At 40.4% G+C, this 20,718-nt stretch overlaps 2 protein-coding genes across 9 annotated transcripts in view; one reads left to right on the forward strand and one right to left on the reverse strand.

Annotated features, from left to right (window-relative positions):
* The first annotated feature begins 4,438 nt into the window (after positions 1-4,438).
* On the forward strand, positions 4,439-6,965 carry CATSPERD (cation channel sperm associated auxiliary subunit delta). Its single transcript, XM_033154788.1, has one exon. It carries the CDS (start codon positions 4,439-4,441, stop codon positions 6,815-6,817), a length of 2,379 nt encoding a protein of 792 aa, XP_033010679.1. The 3' UTR covers positions 6,818-6,965.
* A 3,267-nt stretch (positions 6,966-10,232) lies between these two features.
* Positions 10,233-20,718, reverse strand: part of TRAPPC8 (trafficking protein particle complex 8) — a 54,588-nt gene continuing 44,102 nt past the window's right edge. For 4 of the 8 annotated variants that reach the window (XM_033155103.1, XM_033155101.1, XM_033155099.1 and 1 more), the window contains 9 exons: positions 19,314-19,410; positions 18,752-18,820; positions 18,620-18,660; positions 17,746-17,931; positions 17,154-17,255; positions 16,502-16,549; positions 14,958-15,103; positions 13,243-13,332; positions 10,233-11,336 (listed from right to left, as the gene is read on the reverse strand). In XM_033155103.1, coding sequence (XP_033010994.1) covers positions 11,102-11,336; positions 13,243-13,332; positions 14,958-15,103; positions 16,502-16,549; positions 17,154-17,255; positions 17,746-17,931; positions 18,620-18,660; positions 18,752-18,820; positions 19,314-19,410 — 1,014 coding nt within the window. In that variant the 3' untranslated portion in view covers positions 10,233-11,101. Of the gene's footprint in view, positions 11,337-13,242; positions 13,333-14,957; positions 15,104-16,501; positions 16,550-17,153; positions 17,256-17,745; positions 17,932-18,619; positions 18,661-18,751; positions 18,824-19,313; positions 19,411-20,718 lie in introns of all 8 variants that reach the window. The other 4 variants (XM_033155102.1, XM_033155100.1, XM_033155098.1 and 1 more) reach the window with 1 other exon arrangement.

Consider the following 20,718-nt stretch of genomic DNA (forward strand, 5'->3'; position numbering starts at 1 on the left):
CTGTGAAGTACTATCTCCATAAAATCACAGTTAAGTGTTGACTTTCAGAAGCTTTGCCTAAGGAAGCATCCTTACCATTTCCTAGCAGACATGTGCAATTAGACACCCACACCCACACCAATCCACTTGTCACTTTCTAAATAGCTTTTTAGCCTCTGCTTGCTTAAAAAAAATCCTTCACCATGCTCACATTAATTACAATTAACAGAGTCTGAAACTTCTGTGGGGCTTATTTGAGGACAACTGAGTTGTCATATAGATCTGCAGGGAAGGAAATGCCTATATGGGAGGGGAAGAGAAGTTCACTCCCTCCCCTGTTCCTTCTCTCTCTGTTTTTCTCTCCATCCAACAAACTCAGTGCAAGCTTCTCTTTTCTTTTACTGAATGGAGGCAGTATTTGTGTTTTAGATGTAGCTGCATCTTGCTGGCAATTAGCCAGGGTTAAAGCTGAAAGCCATCCTCCTACTCCACTCTTGTGCCCTACCTTCTGTTGATTCCTCTACACCAGGGATCAGCAAACTTTTTCAGCAGGGGGCCGGTCCACTGTCCCTCAGACCTTGTGGGGGGCCAGAATATACAGGTATTTTGGAGAAGAAGAAGAAAAAAAAGAACTAATTCCTATGCCCCACAAATAACACAGAGATGCATTTTAAATAAAGGCACACATTCTACTCGTAAAAACACCAGGCAGGCCCCACAAATAACTCAGAGATGCATTTTAAATAAAAGGACACATTCTCCTCATGTAAAAACATGCTGATTCCCGGCCAGCGCAGGAGGGAGGCGGGCGGAGAGGCGGCAGGCTGGGGGCGCCGAGAGATCGCTGCGCCACGGCGGCCGATCCCTCTAAGACGGCCCTGTGTGCATGCACACGAAAGCTCATTCCAATAACAAACTTAGTTGGTCTCTAAGGTGCTACTGGAAAGAATTTTTTGTTTTGTTTTGTTTTGTACTGTGGTGTACAGCTGTTTCCACAATTTGAAAGTACTGAATATGTGTGACTGCCCGCCCTTCACCTGCAAGGTCACAGGGACTGATCAGTGCTTTCTCCCAATTCTGAAGCCAGCCAACGTGCCCAGCATGAGAATGGCTGCAACTTGTTCTTAGGCAGATTGTGTATGCTGAGCCTCCTCCACATGTCTTCCTTTAGCCTGTTCCTCCTCTTCATCTTTGATTATGCATCTCTGCAGCCCCCTCCTGTCATGCTTACTACAAAGCAGGTGTCAGTTTACAATAATCTTTATTTTTGTTTGTTTACAAAATTATATGCTTTAACCAAAGAGAAGATGGGAGTTCAAAGCACCCGAGCTGAGTAGAATAAGGCTGGGGCAGGATCATCACTCACTCGCTGGACCATGACACTTGTGAGCGAAGCCATCGTGAGTCTCGTACTCCCAGCAGGCTCACCTAAGGTGGTAAGGTCAAAGGGGAGGAGCTAGACAAAGAATGATCCAATAAGTTCTCAATGGCAGAACAGGCAGAAGATAACAAATGGTATGTTACAACAGCTGTGAAGGTGGATGAAGGCTGCAGCAGATAAGAATCTACCGGCCGTCATGATACTCATGCCATCGGAACAGAGCCTTACTGCAAAGATTGGTCAGCGTGCACTGATCTACACACGTAAAACAAACTCACGCACAGGCGTCTTCCAAAAACCCCAAAACGTCCCATGATGATCAGCAAATGGAAACAGAGGCAGGACTGTGAAATCTGGAAGCCCCTAATCATGAACCGGCTCATGGGCGGTGGATACAGATTCAGTCATTCTGACTCAATGAGGCAGTTGAGTAGCTCAGCAGCTGTATCCACAACTGAGCAGTCCTATTTAGGATCCACTCTACTCACACCAAAAGGGGGGGCTAGAAAAGGTGCCTTAAACATTGTCTGCCTCACTTTCCCCCCTGACTCGCACCCAGTCGGGTCACCACCTAGTGGTTGTAAAAGACGATTGAACTTTGGAACATGGAATATATGGACTTTGCTGGATAACACAGATAATGAGCGTCCCAAATGCAGGACTGCCATCATTGCAAGAGAGTTGCGATGTTTTAACACTGATATTGCAGCACTTCAGGAAGCCCGGAGAACAGGAGAGGGACAACTGAAAGAAGAAAAAAGAGTCTACACATTCTTCTGTCTACCTGAACAAGAACGTCAAATACATGGGGTAGGCTTTGCTATCAAAAACAATCTTGTAAAGCTCTTGTCAGAAGTCGCTACCGGCATTAATGAGCAACTTTCAACCCTTCAAATAAAACTCACCCAAAACCAACAGGCTACTATTTTAAGCGCTTATGCACCAACACTGGATGCCAATGAAAACATTAAAGAAAAAAATATTCTCAGCTGAATGCCATCCTATCAGATAAGCCCTGGGTGAATTTAATGCAAGAGTTGGGTGAGATTTTGATCTATTGGGAAATAAGGAATTGGCAACAGCAACCAGAACAGAATCTTATTTTTGACTATATGTGCAGTACACAACCTTGTTATTACCAAAACACTCTTTCAACAAAAAAATTAATTTAAAGTATCATGGAGGCACCCTCGGTTGAACTACTAGCACCTCTTAGACTACAATGGTACCTTGGTTTGCAACCGCTTTGGATTACAACCAATTTGGATTACAACCACGTCAAACCCAGAAGTGCGTGTCCCCCTTTTTTATTACAACTCATTTTTAATATTTTTTTTTTTGGATTACAACCAATTTTGGGGGGGAGGCCCCATTGGCGAAAGCACACCTTGGGTTACAACCTGTTTTGGTTTACAACCAGACCTCCAGAATGGATTAGGGTTGTAAACCAAGGTACCACTGTACGTCTAAGCTGTCTGAGCTGAAGATTGCCGCGATGTTTCCTTACCAGAGCTATGTCTATGACCAACGACTGCTGGACAGATCATTAATACGTTCCATGATGGCTATCAAGATTATACCTCAATGCCTGCAGGTTTCAAGGAAGGAAACCAAGGCGCAAAATGAACACTCAAGCCCTTAAAAATCCTATTAAGTGGGATTGCTTCCAAACAACTCTTAAGGACCACCTGAAAGGAGATAGGAGAAGCAACCACTGAGCAACTTAATAGAACGGTTGTCTTTTAAAGTAACAATCTAATTGGAATAGGAAAGGCTGGAGCCCAATAATGGAGTCAGATAAAGGTTAATGTCTCTAACCTACCACTGGCTAAAGTACACATAGTCCTAGTATCAAACCATCCTAAATAGCTTAACAGAAGCTTGTGGAAAGCTTGGCCTATCGCTCAACATCCAAAAAACCAAAGTGCTGCACCAACAAGCACAAATAAACCCTCTGCAGCAACACAAATCCAACTCGATGTAACATTGGAAAGTGTCAACCACTTATCCTACCTGGGCAATTATCTTTCCACAAGGGCTGACATTGATGCCGAAATCCAGCATCTCCTGAGCTCTGCGAGTGCAGTTTTCTCCTGATTTAAGTGCAGAGTGTTTGAGGACTGGGACATTCACAGGGAAACCAAAATGCTTGTTTACAAAGCTGTTGTACTACCAACCTTACTGTATGCTTGTGAAACATGGACCACTTATAAATGCGATCTCCAGCTCCTCGGGAGATTCCATCAACGGTCTCCCCGAAAATTTTTACACATCCCTTGAGAAGACAGGCAAACCAATGCCAGTGTACTGGAAGAAGCAAAGATCACCATTTTTGAAGCTATGATTCTTCAACATCAACTTCGTTTGACTAGTCATGTTGTGTGGGTGCCTGATTATCATCTTCCAAAGCAACTACTCTATTCTGAACTTAAACATGGAAAGTGTAATGCTGGTGGTCAACAAAAGAAATACTGGCCTAGGAGCACTCCAATTGGTGAACAGCTTTTACCAAAGGTGTCATGGACTTTGAAGACACTCGAGCTCAGGATGAAGTGGAGAAACGAGCTAAGAGGAAGGCACGTTTGGCAAACCCTCACCATGATCAACCCACCCCGAAACCTACGTTCCCACTGTGGAATGGCTACCTGAATAAGAACTCAGGAAGAGAGGGAGACAGATGGAGCTGGTCTCTCAGCCAATCCTATGGAGTGGACCCTGCAACCCTGCCCATCCCTCTGATTCAGCCAGGTACAAAAACAAACAATAGAGGGAGTGGGTGTGATCTTTTTGCATGCACATGCTTGTGGGTGTAGAGAAAGATAGTGGGGTTCCACTGTTTCCTGGTTAAAAGAATCCATTTTATCATCTTTTATTCAGGAACAGGACAGCACAGAAGCTATACTGAGCATCATGTGAAATCTCCTCAGGTACCCCTCCCCCATCTAACAGCCAACTGCCTCTTGGAATTCAGAATAACTGAATTAGAATCTGGAACAAAATGGACATTTAAAAACACTACAGCTAACAGCATTCACACTGAACACATCCGTTCATGCATTGTGTGGTTGGCTTAAGAAAATGATTCAGAAATCAGCACTGCGGAAGCCAAGTAGTTCTGTAATCATATTAGGTTTTTTTTTGTTGTGTCTGGATAGGGGTGATTCTTGGCCATGCACTCATCAGCTACTGATTGTATCAAGCGCCTCCTTCAATGCAAGTATGGTATCACATGGCACTATTCTCTCATACAAATATAAGGACCCTCGTCTAATACCACACCCATGTGAGGCATTCTACTTTGGAGGACAGACTCCTCCAGCCATATACCTTGGGGAAAAGGTTTTCCTCAGCCATGATAATTTTCAGAGCAGTCTTTTGCCATTGACCATTCCAGATATAATGGAAAGCTCACCAGCTGAAGTCACTAGTGCTCTTTTTGTGCAAAACAATCGAGCGCTTTTCGTAGTAAATGAAAAGGTCTATTTGTATTTCTATAGCACATGGAAAACCTGGAAAATCTCAACTGGAATCGATAACCCCGTTACAGATATCACAAACATGGACTGCTGTTATTCTTTGAAAGACATCAATTGTTACGATACCAGCAATTTCATTGTGGCTTATACAACTGGAAAGCCTGCTCAAATCACTGATGTCTTCACCTCCAATGATGGAGGATACAGATTTGTAAAAACAAGCCCTGCCAATCACGAAAGTGCACTGATTGGTATCTACAACTTTATTTCCTTGGCACAACTTGGAGTTATCCTCAATAAAACAGATGGTGATGGGGAAGCTTATTTCACATATACAAATCTAAACTTAGTTCATCTAGACCAAGGTGCAAAATTTGAGCTGAAATTCTATGCAGATGAATCTGTTATTGGCATAATTCCCCCTGGCCTCAGAGGTTTTATTCTCCTTTGGACAAAAGACTGTTTCGTGTTCTCTTTCAACCATGGCCTGAATGTAAATCTGATAACAGTGCATCCTACTGATAAATATGTTAATGTGACTTTACCTTTGCACGACAAAGGCCTTTGTAATGTAGCCGCCAACAGAAATGAGATTGCAGCCCTCACCAAGAGCCATAAACTTTTCTATGGAACGCTGGACATGGAATCAACACAGATGGTACACATTGGTGATAAAACCAAGGGAAACCCCACTGACCCTTGTGAGGCGATGATGTTTGAGAATATTGGGGTGCTTTTTTTTGTCAGTCTTGTTCCAAGCACGGATTCTGCATTGTATCATTTTCAGAAATGCATTATTAACATACAGGACACACTCATGACTTTACGGCCACCGCTGCAGCCCTGTCCTGTAGAGATCCTCAGTGGTGATTTCCATAACAAAATATATTATATTGATATGAAGCAGGAACTTCATTTTAATGTCACATTCGTGCCCAAGCCGGGCACTGGGACCTATCCGTATGTAACTGTGAGCAATCCCCATGCGCTGGCATTTCAAGCAGATATTGATCAGGATGGCTTTACCTTTGACGGAAACACTAAATACAGGCTTCATATTAGGCTGCTTCAACAGGCTTTCGCGGGCATGTCTCAAAGCGAGTTTCAGGATACTCTTTACTCAAGCAGGATATCCACCGTCACTGTGGATATCTACAACAAAGCCATATTCTGTATTGACATGCATCCATTGACAGCCCTTATTGTAGTGGGCTGTTCACCTAAGAAACATATCAAAATTTCTGAGAGTACAACAGCATGCAACAGAGGTCTCTTTCAAGATATCGTGCTGCAGAATAGTTTTGTTTATTCAATTAATCGAGCGGTATATGACCCACAGTTCCTTGGCAGAAAAAAATTGGCACAGCCAAACCTTAACATTACCTATCGTTATGACCTTTGGAGATGTCCTATTCTGTTGTACTATGATAGCCCATGGCTTCCCATTCTTGAACTGTGGGACAATGATGAATTCATAGAATATGTTTCTGCTGATTTTGTACTGTATGAAATACATGGAATGCATAATTATGATTATCTCCTGAATGAAGTAGAAGCTGAGTGTAGGACAGCAGCGCAGAACTGGATCAGTATAATGACAGAGGATCCTGGAAGAGAGCCAAGTGATATGTGGAACAGATTGCTTTATGAAAATTGTAAGATTGCCAAAGAAAATGGGCCTTTGCCATCAGCTTCCAGGCCATATCATGTTCTAAACATGAATGAGAAGAACAGAATATTATTTCCACAGTACAATGGCATATATGTCTTCAAAGCCATTGTTGTAGATACACAATATAGCTACTGTGACCTAACAACGGTTTTCAGTGTGTATGTACATGGTGCCCTCCCAAAGTCTCAGATCAATGTTGGTAAAACACTTATTAGTTTTCTGGTTCTCATATTTGGCTCCATTTTGATGGTATACTACTTTCCTAAATTAATGAAGGAAAATGCAAGAATGAAAACAGTTTGGGCATAATATTTTAGTCCTGTAATGTCATGCTCTAAGGAGGGGTCAGTGAATTCTCAACAGCACTGAAAGGAAATACCATTTGGTTTGCAAACCAGTATTTATGGATAAGGGATGCTTTAAAAATGTATGAGTTTAATAAATCCAAGTTGTCAAAGTGCTTTGTGGATGGTTCTCTGACTTTAGCAGTATGAGTACATGCACTGAGCAAACTCACAGCTCCAAATCCACAGTGGGAGAGAATAATGCACTGTTGTTTCCACAGTGTCTTAAGCATCCATGGAAGGAGGCAGAACGGGGCGGGGGGAGGGCACAGACTCAGGAAAATTGTTTTTCACATTTCCTTTTTCTTTCTTTCTTTCTGCACTATCCAAATATTTGCAGAATAGTGCTTCATAGGCAATACTCTTACTGCACAGTAATCTGTGTTAGGTTTGTGTGTATGTGTGTGTGGTGGTTTTGGTTGTTTTTCAGTATGGGTGGAAACAGTTGTCACATGGGCTTTGGATTGGGGGGGGGGAGCTCTCTAATGCACTCTGATGCTACAAGGTATGCTGCCTCGAAGGCTGAAATACTAAGCAAGCAGCCCATGTTACTCTCTTCTTGCCCCACTATTTATAAAAAGTGCAAACTTCTCAGTAATTTGAAAATTTGGGGAGAAAAATATTGGATTACATTTAGAGATAGAATATTTATATTGGAAATGATTTGTAGGGAGATAAGAGAGTGCTCTCTCTGTGTGTATGTGTGTGTAGGGGTTGGGTATCCTGTGTCAGGAGCCCAGGCCCGGCTGCCTCTTGATAACACAGCACACAAGTTGTAATTAGATTGAAGATTTACAGTATTGCAATACAATTAGCCTCCGACATTCAACGGGGCAGATGTGTTCATGACATCCTGGATCAGAAGTGCACTGCAGCTCACAAAGTCAAAACTCTGATTCTCAAGTGCCTTACAGAAACATAGTTACACCTGCATGGCTGAAGACTCAGAACTGGCTTCAAATTTATCCTGAAAGTCCCTTCTTGAGACAATGTCGAAGGTACTGGTAGTTTCTGGTTCACTTTGAAGCAGTGTTTTGGTGTGTGTGTCACTCTATTTTCCTCTAGACTCAAATAGAGAAGGGAATGCCTGATTTGTTTGACAGTACTTCTGGCTCATTTTGAAAGGGGTGTTTTGTTTTGTTTCCCTGGTGAAGGAATTGTTGCCCAGGAGGTGTTCACATTCCCGTTTATTGTGCACCTGCTGCATTTCCTGTGCTGAGATTTTAATCCATGATCACACATTAACCAAAATGCATATGCATCCTGTTCATGTTTGATGTGTTGTTTGTCAAACCAGTTTTACATTGGAGTGCTTTAGCTGCTCCTAATTTGTCTCCAGCCAACTTGCGAACCCCTTTGCAGAACCCTACTTTTTGGCTGGGGGTGGTCCTACATGGGTAAACTATCAATCTGAGGATACACAGAACTAGGGCTCCCCACTTCAAATCCCAAACCTACAACTCTGTTTCACTTAACTTCCACCTCTTCTCACTTCCATCTCTCCCATTTTTTAATTAATTCATAAAATTTATACATTGCTTGATTGCAAAAAAAACCCTTCAAAGCGGTTTACAAAAAGATAAAACAATAAAATCAAGAAAAAATTACAACCCTACTTTAAAACATACAAAAGCTTTCTGCCTTGCACACGATTAATGTGTTCTCTTTCAGTTGGTTGGCTACCAAGTGCATAAAGCTATGATCCCACAAGTTAAAGTGCACAAGTTGCAGGTCTACTATACTCAAGTGCAAGTAGAGAGTGAAGGAAGTAAAAACTGCTCTGGGTGATCGTAGGAACAAAACTGAAAGTAAGCGGAGGATGAAGGATGTGCAAATTAAATCGCAAGTTTCCTGCCAGGGCAAGTAGTAGTGGAAATTAATTCACAGTGGCTATCTTGCTGTTCTGTTGGAGAACTTTGCTACTTATCTAACACTGTATGGAGCATTAAGATCAAATCAAGTAATTGTTTTGCACATCTCTCTCCAACTCACAATGTCTCTGAACAGATTGTATAAGTCAACTCAACAGACAATTCATGGAAACTACAAGGTGGGTTAGCTTCCTTACTGGAAAAGTGCTGGGCACTCATTGTGGTCTGTAGAAGCTGAAGGAGAAGTAGACATGGTCGATACCTACAGAACTGTCCCTACCTTGAGATTCTACTTTGGGATCCTCAGGAATTCCCCCTCCCATTAGTCTCTTGCCCATTATACATAATTATGAGTAGTTATGTAAAGACCTTTGAAAATTCTAAAGCAAGAGTGGGGAACCTCTGGCCTCCACCTGTTTTTTGGCATTCAACTTCCAACAGCTCAGCCACTATAGGAAATGGTGAGGGATAATGAGAGTGGTGGTCCAGCAACATCTGAAGGTTCCCCACTCATGTCCTAAAGTGTTATTGCAGAAATTCTTATCACCATCATGAAAGGCAAGTGTCAGTCAAAGGTGACCTTATAAATGGTCAGAACAAGATCTGGGTGGGGGCCTGGTAGCTCACAATCAAGCCACTATTATTATTTATTAAACTTGTATGCTGCCCTTCATCCAAAGATCACAGGGTGATTCACAACATATACAAAATGAAAACACAAAATACATAAAAAGACCCAAAGAAACCAGTAACACCCCATCCCACAAACACATTTAAAAGGCTATATAATGTGTAATCAGCCAAAGGCCTGGTTACAGAGAAACATTTTCACCTGGCACTTAAAGATATGCTGTGAAGGCGCAAGGCAAGCCTCCCTGGGGAGATCAGGCAGCCACCACAGAAAAGGGATGTTCTCATGTCGCTACCCTCTAGAACTCTTGTGGAGGGCCTCTATGATGATCACAGGGTCCAGGCCAGTTCATATGGGGAGAGGTGGTGCTTGAGGTATTGCAGTCCTGAGCCATTTAAGGCTTTATAGGTCAAAAGCCAGCATTTTTAATTGCGCCCAGAAACTTGCAGTCAATGCAGTTGGACTAGGATCAGTGTTATATGCTCAAACCATCTTGTCCTGGTTAGGCTATCCCTGTCCTGATACTGGTGCACCTGGGCCACCAGACAAAGCTGGTGGAAGGCACTCCGCACCACCGAGGCTACTGGCACCGCAAGTGACAGCAGTGGATCCAGAAGGATCCCCAAACTACATACCCGTTCCTCCAGAGAGAGTGTAACCCCATCAAGAGCAAGCCACCTACCATTCATCTGGTCTAGGGTACCGCCTACTAACAGTGTCTCGTGTCTCAATCTTAATCTGGATTGAGCTTCAATTTCTTGGCTCTCATCTGGTTCATTACTGAGGCAAGACAACGGTCCAGAACAAATCATTAACAGGCATCTACTTAATTTCTGTCATCATTTCAGAAACATTATGAAATAAATCAATACAGTGAATATGGTGCACATTTTATTCTATTTACAGCACATTTGTTATAAATATAATACATTTCTCGAAAAGCTTAATTAACTGGTAATTTAAACAGATCACCTGAATTATTATAGTTACATAATAAAGTGGATGTGTTTACATGACAAACTTTAATGGTTGTGAAATAGTGCATTTTGTACTGAGATGAATGAGAACATATCTAAACTGGGGTTTTCTGTTTTTAAAGGATATTAAGTGGAGTTATATGCAGTTTGCAAAGAGGACTGGCTATCAGAATATGAAAGAAGTCCCAATTTCACTTTTTTAAAGTGGAAAATGAAAAACTGGGTAGGATTTATTTTTGTATCTTACTGAACTTCACAGAAATGATGTTATGAAAAGATGGTTCATGAACAAACAAATAAAAATGCCAGCAGGGATCAGTGTCCTAAATTGCTTCCTAATGCAGCCACAAATATTAACACAGGTTTTAACAGCAGTATGGCTGCATTTGACAGGGTCTAAGGTATATAGTAGTTTCCAATTCTGTTATGAGGAGGATGATACCCAATTAAGTTACATGGAGTAGACCAACAGAAATTAAGTCTATTGATTTCATTGGGTTTGTTCTGATCATGACTAACATTGGATATCACCAGTAATGTTGTGTATTTCCACTTAATTTATGGAATACTTTTTAAAAAATAAATGTTCTGTCCAGTCTAATGTACCAGGCATTATGAAACAGAAGGAGACAAGTAGTTGTAATAGTTTGGAATTTTATCTACACTATTTTAACAGTTCATATGCCAAGGTTGCAGGTTAAAAGTAATGAAGTAAGTAACAGTACTCAAACACTTCTTTTCTTTTTGGTTTTAAATAAACCTGCAGCAAGTCAAACATTGCCAATGATGATCAGTGCTGGCATCGAGTTCTGCTGACTTGTTTCAAACAAAGTAACCTGGTCCGAAAGCTTGGCAAAAACTCGTGGGGTTCCAAGATTATAAACTCCTGTGTGAACGAAACAGGCCTTTAACTGCAAGCTGGATACTTCCTGGCTTTTCAGCTGAAGCTTGTATTGTGTTTGCCCAAGCCAAGTAAATGACCCATGGATTTCAAGTGTTTCTGGACTGGAAAAGAGAAAACATGTCATATTCTTCGGCTTATGCCCCAAAGTGTTAGTATAAACTTATGAGTAACTTAGCCAAAGTGACAGTGATCCAGTAATTTAATCAAAGCATACTGGGATATAATAAAACCAATTATATTTATACTAGCTTTTTGCTTATTTATTCACACTACAAGGGATTTCAGTTTAATGCATTCCAAAGTTTGCAGCCTATTATTACTATTTCAATTCTTACCCACCTTTCACCACAAGGTTCCAGGGCAGTTTATAGCAGTTAAAAAACCAATATTGAAATTTCTGAGTAGTTTTCAAGAGTAGTCCCACATAGAGCGAATTGCAATAATCTAGTCTGGAAGTTACCAGAGCATGGAGTAGCATGGCCAAGTCATTTCTGTTAAAAAGGTGTTATATTTGGTGAACCCTCTGGAGATGGAAATAGACACTCCTAGCTACCTAAGTTTCCAGTGATGATGATGGATCCAGAAGTACCCCCAACTTACAAACCTGCTATTTCAAGGGAAATACAGCCCCATCTAGTTCCACCTCCTAAACTTGAGAACTTGAACACATCAGTAGTTTCAATTTGTTGGCCAACATCCAGCCCATCACTGCCTCCAAGCACCGGTCTTGGACTTCAGCCCCCTCTCCCAAATCAGGTGGAACAGAAATAGAGAGTTGGGTATCATCTGCATATTGGTGAAACTTCACTTCATATCTCCTTATGACAGTCCCCAGCGGCTACAAAGAGTTGTGAAATATGATGAGGGGCAAGGCTGAACCCTGCAGGACACCACAGGAAAACTCCAATAGTGTTGAGCTGTGCCCCCCACTCCAACTACTTTCTGGAAATGGCCTGGGAGGTAGGAGCAGAAGCACTGAAGTACACTGCCCCAAACCCCACCTTCCCAAAAGGATACTGTGGTCAGTGGTATCTAAGGCCACCAAGAACTCAAGGAGAACATGTATTTCCTTACTCAATTCAAGGAACATTACAGTTGACAATCATTTAATGTGGGGTTTCCGTTCCTGGCCCCTAAGAGCATCAGCAGAGCACATATAAGTGTGCCCCGCCCCCCTTTTTAGCGACGTTTTCTGCCACTTCCAGGTTCAGTGCTGTGCACACATGCACAATTGCGTAATTGGTTGTCATCTATACTACAAACAATGCACAAGGTTTTTTTCTTTTATGTTATGAATTTGGTAAGGGGAAAAAAGTAGGGAGGGAAGTTTAGGTGCATGAAATAATATTTATGCCCAACATGTTTCAGAACAAATTCTTACTCAGAGACATGTTTTAGCAGCAATTCTTAAATGCAAGAGACCCTCCAAGGAAAGATTTATTCCAATATGTGTTGGGCTTGGAATAAATCTCATTTTAAGCACTTGGGAGTTCCCTCATCCCCTTTCCCTGCCAGTGTTGCTTCCCCAGTTTTGTGGTTGAATTTTGCAACAGTACACATTTATAACTGCTAAGTCCTGAAACATCAACGGTGTCCAATATGTGGAAACACATTCTGGAACTGTACTGGTGTCACTGTGTGTGTGCATGTTAGAGAACCAAAGGAAATAATATGAGGAATAAATCCAGACACATCTCCCCCAACAGATTATGAATGTTAGATTCAACAAACTGGATTGACTTTCCTCACAATAATATTTCAGAGTAGGATCTAACAAGGAATCCTCTGAATCACTCCTACATAACACAAAATTATAAATTGGAAAAAACATGTGAAGTACTTAGTTACAGTGGTACCTCGGGTTACGTACCTGATCCGTTCCGGGGTGCCGTTCGCACCCCAAAAGGTACGCAACCCAAGCATCCATTTTAATTAAGATATTGTCTACAGGTGAATATCTAAATTTAATTTGCTTCATTAATATAAAATTTAGCTTTAGAATATTACCTTGTTGTTTTATGTCGCAAGTCAATGATCACATCAACATCAGCCTGAGAGCAATTTGAAAGTAGAAGAGTGACTGGTACTATACAAAGGCTACAAAAGAAAAGTCTCATTAGAAGCTTTGTCCTGATACTTCTGACTTTGGAAAACACAACTTCACAACACAATATTCACATTATTAACAAGAATGAAAAAGACTTCTGTCCACTTAAAATCAGCCAGAGGCCAAACCCTTCAGTTATAATTCCAAAATAAATCACCATCTTAGCTAAATTACCTGTGTTTGTTCACAAACATATTTCGTTTACAAGGTTTCTGGAGAAGGGACTGTCCACTGATGGCAGCATTATCTATAGCACATTATGCTCTTGTGCCAAAATGCTCAGGCAACCTATCAACATGTGGGGCTACTTATGTCTCATCCATAATTCTTAATAAAGAAAGGAATCATTATTCTTCAGCTAGATGGGAAATTATAATGAAGCTCCTCTACAACAGCCTCCGTTCTCCTTTCTGGATTCAAATGCAGTGACAACATGAGGCTAGAAACAAGTGTTTAACCAAAGAGAATGCAGCACTCTGAAGCAGAAGCTGCTGTACCCTCTTTGCTGAACTAGACATATGACCATATTTCCACCCCTAGCTTACAGGTGAAACTCGAAAAATTAGAGTATCATGGAAAAGTCCATTTATGCAATCAATTGTTTTCATTAGCTACTGGAGTTTAATATATGAGATAGACTCATGACATGCAAAGTGAGATATGTCAAGCCTTTGCTTGTTATAATTGTGATGATTATGGTGCACAGCTGATGAAAACCCCAAAGTTTAAATTGTTAATTTGGGGTTCTCATCAGCTGTACACCATAATCATCACAATTATAACAAATAAAGGCTTGACATATCTCGCTTTGCATGTCATGAGTCTATCTCATATATTAGTTTCACCTTTTAAGTTGAATTACTGAAAGAAATGAACCTTTCCACGATATTCTAATTTTTCGAGTTTCACCTGTAAGCTAGGCGTGGAAATATGGTCATATGTCTAGTTCAGCAAAGAGGGTACATGGGGTGTTGAAACACAATAGAGAAGGCAACATTTTGAATGAGATTGTTCTCAGTTTATGTTGACTGAAGTTTTGATTAAAAAAAAATGATTTTCAGCATGAGAAACTCCCCATGGTTCTTTCAGCTCTTGAATTTACTCAACATTTGAGAATGCAAAGGATGGAAGCCTAACCCCAGATCCATTTCAATGAGTTAGTTAGGATGTGGTGGATCTTCAGCTCAGCCAGCAGGATCAACAGAATTTACACCAGCATAAGTCCTGAAAATGGGCATCCTAGGGGAGTGGTGGGGACAGGACCAGGCAGGGTCGACTTATTGTGGATCCTTATACCATTCAGCTTGATCATGTGACCTAGCAACCCAGCAGAATTTATATCAGCAAAAAAGAGTTACACCAGCTTCCCATACTCAAGAGCCCTCCCAAATACCCCGCTTCAAAAGAGGCCTTTGTGATATTATTTAACAGAGATGAAAGATAGCCTTTAAATTTTAAATAACTATTAAAATTTAAAGGCTAACTATTACAATGGTCATTTCTTTTCATTCTTTGTAGTTCAGTGTTGCATGGCATAGTTCTTCTACTGAAGACTAGTTGCATCACATTCAACAATTTCTAAATTCCTTAAATTAGAACCAAGAAGCATTCAAACCTTTTTTGATGAAATGGGTGGTTATAGGTTTCTGGATAATGAAGACTAGTTTTAATAAGGTTGGAAAACTGTTCCAGAGATGGCCTAGCAGGTGCCGATGTGTTTTCTGGCCGAAAAAAATTGAAGAGTCCTATCTCCGATGACTCCTGGAATACAAGTGTTAAATAAGCAAAGTCGTATAAAATCAAGAACTCAATCCCGCATGTGAGAAATACATAAGAGATTTTATTCAATCATGTAAGAGGAAAACACTGTTCATTGATTCCTTCTTAACAACAAATGCAGAAGAAATGTCCAATATGATCAAATTTCTGCAGGAGATGGAACAACCAAGAGGACACCCTCTGCTGATCTTAACACCCAGGAGGAACTGTAGGGAAGGAGGCAATCTTTCAGTTATTTGAAGCCTAAGTCATTTAGGGCTTTAAACACGAGCATGAGCAACTTGAATTGGACCCAGAAACAAAGTGGCGATGTGAATGCTTAAGAAAAGTGGTTAGATGAGTTCTAAAGGCAACCCTAACCACTGTATTTTGGACCAGTTGAAGTTTCCAAGTTATCTTCAAGGGCTGCCCAGTGCATAGGATACATTGCAATAATCATCCAATCTGGAAGTTACCAAAGCATAGAGTACCATGGCCAAACCATCTCTGTCCAAAATGGGCCACAGCAGGCAAACCAGGCAGGGCTGGAAATGGGCATTCCTCACCACTGAGACCACCTGGGCCTCAAGTGATGACACTGGATCCAGAACTACCCCACAAGCTACAAACTTGTTTCTTCCAGAGGACTGCAACTGTGTCCAGTATGGGCTCTCTTCATACTTCCTGGACTCAAAACGCCTAATAACTCTGTCTATTCAGCGTCACCTTGTGATTGAAGGCCCAGGTGGTTTCAGTGGTTACAAGTGCTTTTTACCAGCTTGGGATGGTAAGACATCTATGACCCATTTTTGGACTGGGAAAGCTTGACTACTGTTGTTCATGTGCTAGTAACCTCCAGAGAAAATTACTGAAAGGCACTTTATGTGCCTTTGAGGTTAACCTGGAAGTTGCAGATAGTGGAGAATATGGCATCTCTACTGCTCACTGAGACAGAATATCGCCATTTTGTTATACTGCCTCTGAAAGAATTACACAGGCTACCGATAAATAAGCCTTGTGGGGGGAAATGACACTATAGTTAAGCATAAGAACAACCTAACCCCAAATACTTTTACTCATGAAAAAAACTCAGTTCTTATTAATCTGGTGTAGGGTCATTCTCAACATCACTTTATGCACAAATTGGGGAGGGGGTGGGAAAAGAGCATATATAAATTTCCTACATGGAGAATAGAATGATAAGAGCAGCGTGAGTGTCAAGCCTCCCAAGAATTTATTCAAAGGCAAGGAAGTCAAAAGCAAGGATCAAGCTATTTGTGGTGACACCCAGCTTGTTTGGTGAGGAGGGAAGATGAGATAACAGCAGGTTATTAAAACAGATAACAGAAATGGTGACCATACAGCACTATAGAAATGTATCTTTCCCCTGGATTCCCATACCTGTTCCAAGTCTTCCCAGTCAGAATTCCCGAGTATTTTTTTGAAACCCTAAAAAACAAAGATATAAGAGCAAGATAATATATTCCACCATCCACAAATATGCTAATTAAAGTTAGTTAAAGATCCTTTGCTACGGGAAATCCTGGCTGGCCTTAATCGTGGTTAATATGTGCACCAGGGAGGAAACGTTTTCCGAGGTTGAGTCATTATCTATAGGTGGAAGGAAGTCATCATTTTGTTTGCACTTGACTTAAAATAACTTTTATTTAGACATGTTTCAAGAAAACAGATTTATACAATAGTCCATCTTCACATCCCCATGCAACACCCTAGTTCAACCTTCATTCCAAGCATTTGGCAGTATCTCAGTACTCCTACATTCATTGTGTTCTTAATAATGGAATTTCTAATATATACTATGTTATAGCATTCTGCCTGAAATCCATCTAATCAAGATTTCCTCCCCCCAAATATTTCTCAAAGTTCATCTATTAAAATGCTAGCAAGGCCGATTTTTACACCTTAATAACTGTTGATATATACTATTGTTATACTGTGCATTCTGGGTCTGTGGACTGCAATAAAGCTTGTGTGTAAAAAAAATACCCTTGCTTTTCTTAAAAACAAAAAAAGAGTAATTCTTCCATGATACCTGTTTTTGAGGGAAAGAAAATGCCTCCTTCCCTACTGTATGAAGTACAACATGATGCTGTCCTTCCAAAATGAGTTGCTTGTTATCCTCCACCACATATGCCTGTTTGAGGAAAAGGTTGAAAAAGATCACAACATAAACTAATTTGTAAGGTGTAAGTTGTAACAGGAATTTTCCAAATACTGACAGCTAAGAATGGACACAAATATGGTTAAAATAATAACCTGTTTATGTATCTATTATAGAATATATTGTTGAGTAGTGTTAATAAAGTATAGCCATCCCAAAACTTTTATTTGGTTATTAAACACATTTATAAAGAACCCTTAAAACGACATATTTAAAAACATGTAGTTAAGTGGGCGGTTACTGGAAACAGGGTGTTCTCTGATGCAGTCCAATTGTGGAACTTCATCTCCAGATACATTCACCAGAGGCTGACAATGCTATCCTTTAGGAAATGTTTTAAAACAGCCCCAGTCTCCTAGGTTTGTGTCAGTAAATAACATTAAGCAGCTTTTCTCTACTGTTTTGTATGCTTAGGTTGTACTGTTTTGCTTCTCTGTGGAAATATTTTATATTTTATACATACTTTCCAAAGTACAATGATGTTCAAGTCCACCTCACTGCATTTCTGTATTAGTCTGACAGCATTGTCAGGAGATGGTTTTGCAGCTCCTTGTGATGTGTGCACACTTTGCTGTGATCGAGTTCTTTTTAAATCAGAATATAAGCTTCGGAAAAAGAAATCTGCACATGGACTGGTTGAACTGATTATCTATGAAAAAAGGAACAGAGGTGTTGTTCTTCAGAAATAGCCAGTAACATATTTGTTTAAAAAATATAGACTATAAACTGTAATCCAAGAGTGATGTGCATTCAAAGGTTGCCTCTCAAATTATAATTCCACAGAAACCCCAAACTGTTCATCATGTTCCTCCAGTTCCAAACAGTCTGGGGATTTACTGCAAGAATTTCATTTAAAAAGAGAAATGGTACCACTGTATGCTTGTCACTGTGCACTCGCACACTGCACTTTTAAAAAGCAGTTCAGTTCAGCAGAGTTGTTCTGAACAAGGGCCAAGAAATATTCAGACATGCACATCGATTGTGGTCATATTCTGCTTATGTCTAAAACTGTATATACAATGTGGAAGAGAGAATGTGACTGTACTTGAGTAATTATCACGTTTTTAAAATGCCTTTTGGCGCATTAGGGTTCCTGAGCTTTGTGAATAACTACATAAAATATATCAATACTTCATTTATTATTATTATTATTATTATTATTATTATTATTATTATTATTCAGTACATGGATACTTGGACCATTGACTTTTCTGTGTTTTAGATTTAGCAAGGTTTTTTTTTCCATCACCCAAGATCATATATTGGAATAAATGCTTTGCTCATGTGGTTATATTACACCACTGTATAAATGCATTTAAAAAATATGACATGTATACCTGTTCACTTCCAAAAACGATATCTGCAAATGTATAATTTTCTACAAATGAAAAGGGAGAAAAATGTTAGCCCATAAAAATGAATGAAAATTTAATTATAGAAATATTATACTCCAAAAACTGAATACTTACCTACTGAATGCTTGCATCTTACTGCTTTCAAGCACAGTTTTCCTTTCTCTCTGTTAGCCAGCTTAATATCTGATAGAAAGAATGACCAACTATGGATTGCTTCTCATGTCATATGAGTTTACACTTTAACATCATAACTGCTAAGCTCACATATTTTACACACAGCAGCATAATCACAAACTTGTGTGTGTGTGTGTGTGTGTGTGTGTGTGTAATAGGGTAATACTATTACATATTATTATTCAAGTACTTACATAAAATTCTTCTTGTGCTTCTAAATCTTTTACTTTAGATATGTTACAATTTCTGGCCCAGAACTTTTTGGGCCCAGAACTTTTCCACCACTTCCCAAGCACAACTACTGTTCCCTCCCCCCACCCCTATGTTAAATAATGTTCTACAGACCCTCAGGAACAGTTTTTTGGGGTGCAGGAAGCTGCAGTCAAAAGGAAGCAGGAAAGTTCCATTTGACGAGCTGAACTTGCAGTTCTTAGGATCCAAGCCTAAACATTTATACAAAACAGAATTTGAACTATCATATCTACTTCTACAATTCACAAACCTTTGTCTTCAGACAGATTTATGGATTCCTGTAATTTCCAGTTCTTGCTGTTACTAGATACTTGTACTATGTGAAATTCTTTTACACCAGCTTCACTCTAATAAGCAAGCACCAAAAAGAGAGATAAGAGATGAAAGTTTATTTAAGTCATATAATAGAAAATGTTCAATGGCTTGATATCACTCAAAATATTTAGTATTTTTATTCATGAATCTTTCTGAAAATGTTACGGTAGATCAGGACAATTCACAAAATGGTGCTTCCAGAACAAAAAAAGGACACTGGAGGGACAAAAAAACCCTCCAGAACCATTCAATCAAATTTTACCCACTGGTAAAAGGTAAAGGTAAAGGGATCCCTGACCATTAGGTCCAGTCGCGGACAGCTCTGGGGTTGCGGCACTCAGCTCGCTTTACTGGCTAAGGGAGCTGGTGTACAGCTTCCAGGTCATGTGGCCAGCATGACTAAGCCGCTTCTGGCAAACCAGAGCAGCGCACGTAAACACCATTTACCTTCCTGCCAGAGCAGTGCCTATTTATCTACTTGCACTGTGACGTGTGTTCGAACTGCTAGGTTGGCAGGATCAGGGACCGAGCAATGGTAGCTCAACCCGTCGCGGGGATTCGAACCGCCAACCTTCTGATCAGCAAGCCCTAGGCTCAGTGGTTTAGACCACAGTGCCACCTGCATCCATGATTGTGGGGTGAGGAACATGTATGTACACAATCTAACATGCCAAACATGCACATAGAAAAATCAAATGTCAATGACCTGCTTGAGATAAAAGGCACTGTCAGGAAGCACTTTAAGCTGGTGTATACTTTAAGGATACCTAATTATCCCTAATTCAACTCTGGCTACATTTGCTTGATAGCAGTTAATACATTGCAAGACTTAGTAACTCAAGTAAAGTTTACATATAAAAAAGAGAGTGTGAGAGTCGTGGCACCTGAAGATCTTCCAGATTTCATTATTCACATTTCCCACACCTATTTTAATCTGTCCACTGAAAAAACGAAACGAACGAAGCCCTGATTAAGCACATTATCTCCACCTTCCCAGGTTCATGCCTGGAGAGAGTCTAGAAGTGGGCCTTAAGGTTGTCAGCTTGTTCCTCTACTCCCTTCGTTGTGGAATAAAGAAAGCAACTGAATCAGAAGATCCTGCATTCATTTGAATGTGGAGATCTCTCCTAACACTGCAAGTTTAAACCCTCTGTATAGAGTTTTTAATCTCAGAGGAACAAAGGCATAGAATCTTTTAAATCTGGTTATTCACTTCCCTCCATAGCAAACCAAGTGAGGTACAGATGTGGAGGCCCATTTGCCAGAAGCACACTCCAATCTCTCTCCCAAGTGAGACCTCTAGAGAGAAAATGGTGTCTGAAGAGGTTCAGAACAGGCCT

This window comes from Lacerta agilis, chromosome 7 (genome assembly GCF_009819535.1).
Source record: "Lacerta agilis isolate rLacAgi1 chromosome 7, rLacAgi1.pri, whole genome shotgun sequence".
NCBI lineage: Eukaryota > Metazoa > Chordata > Lepidosauria > Squamata > Lacertidae > Lacerta > Lacerta agilis.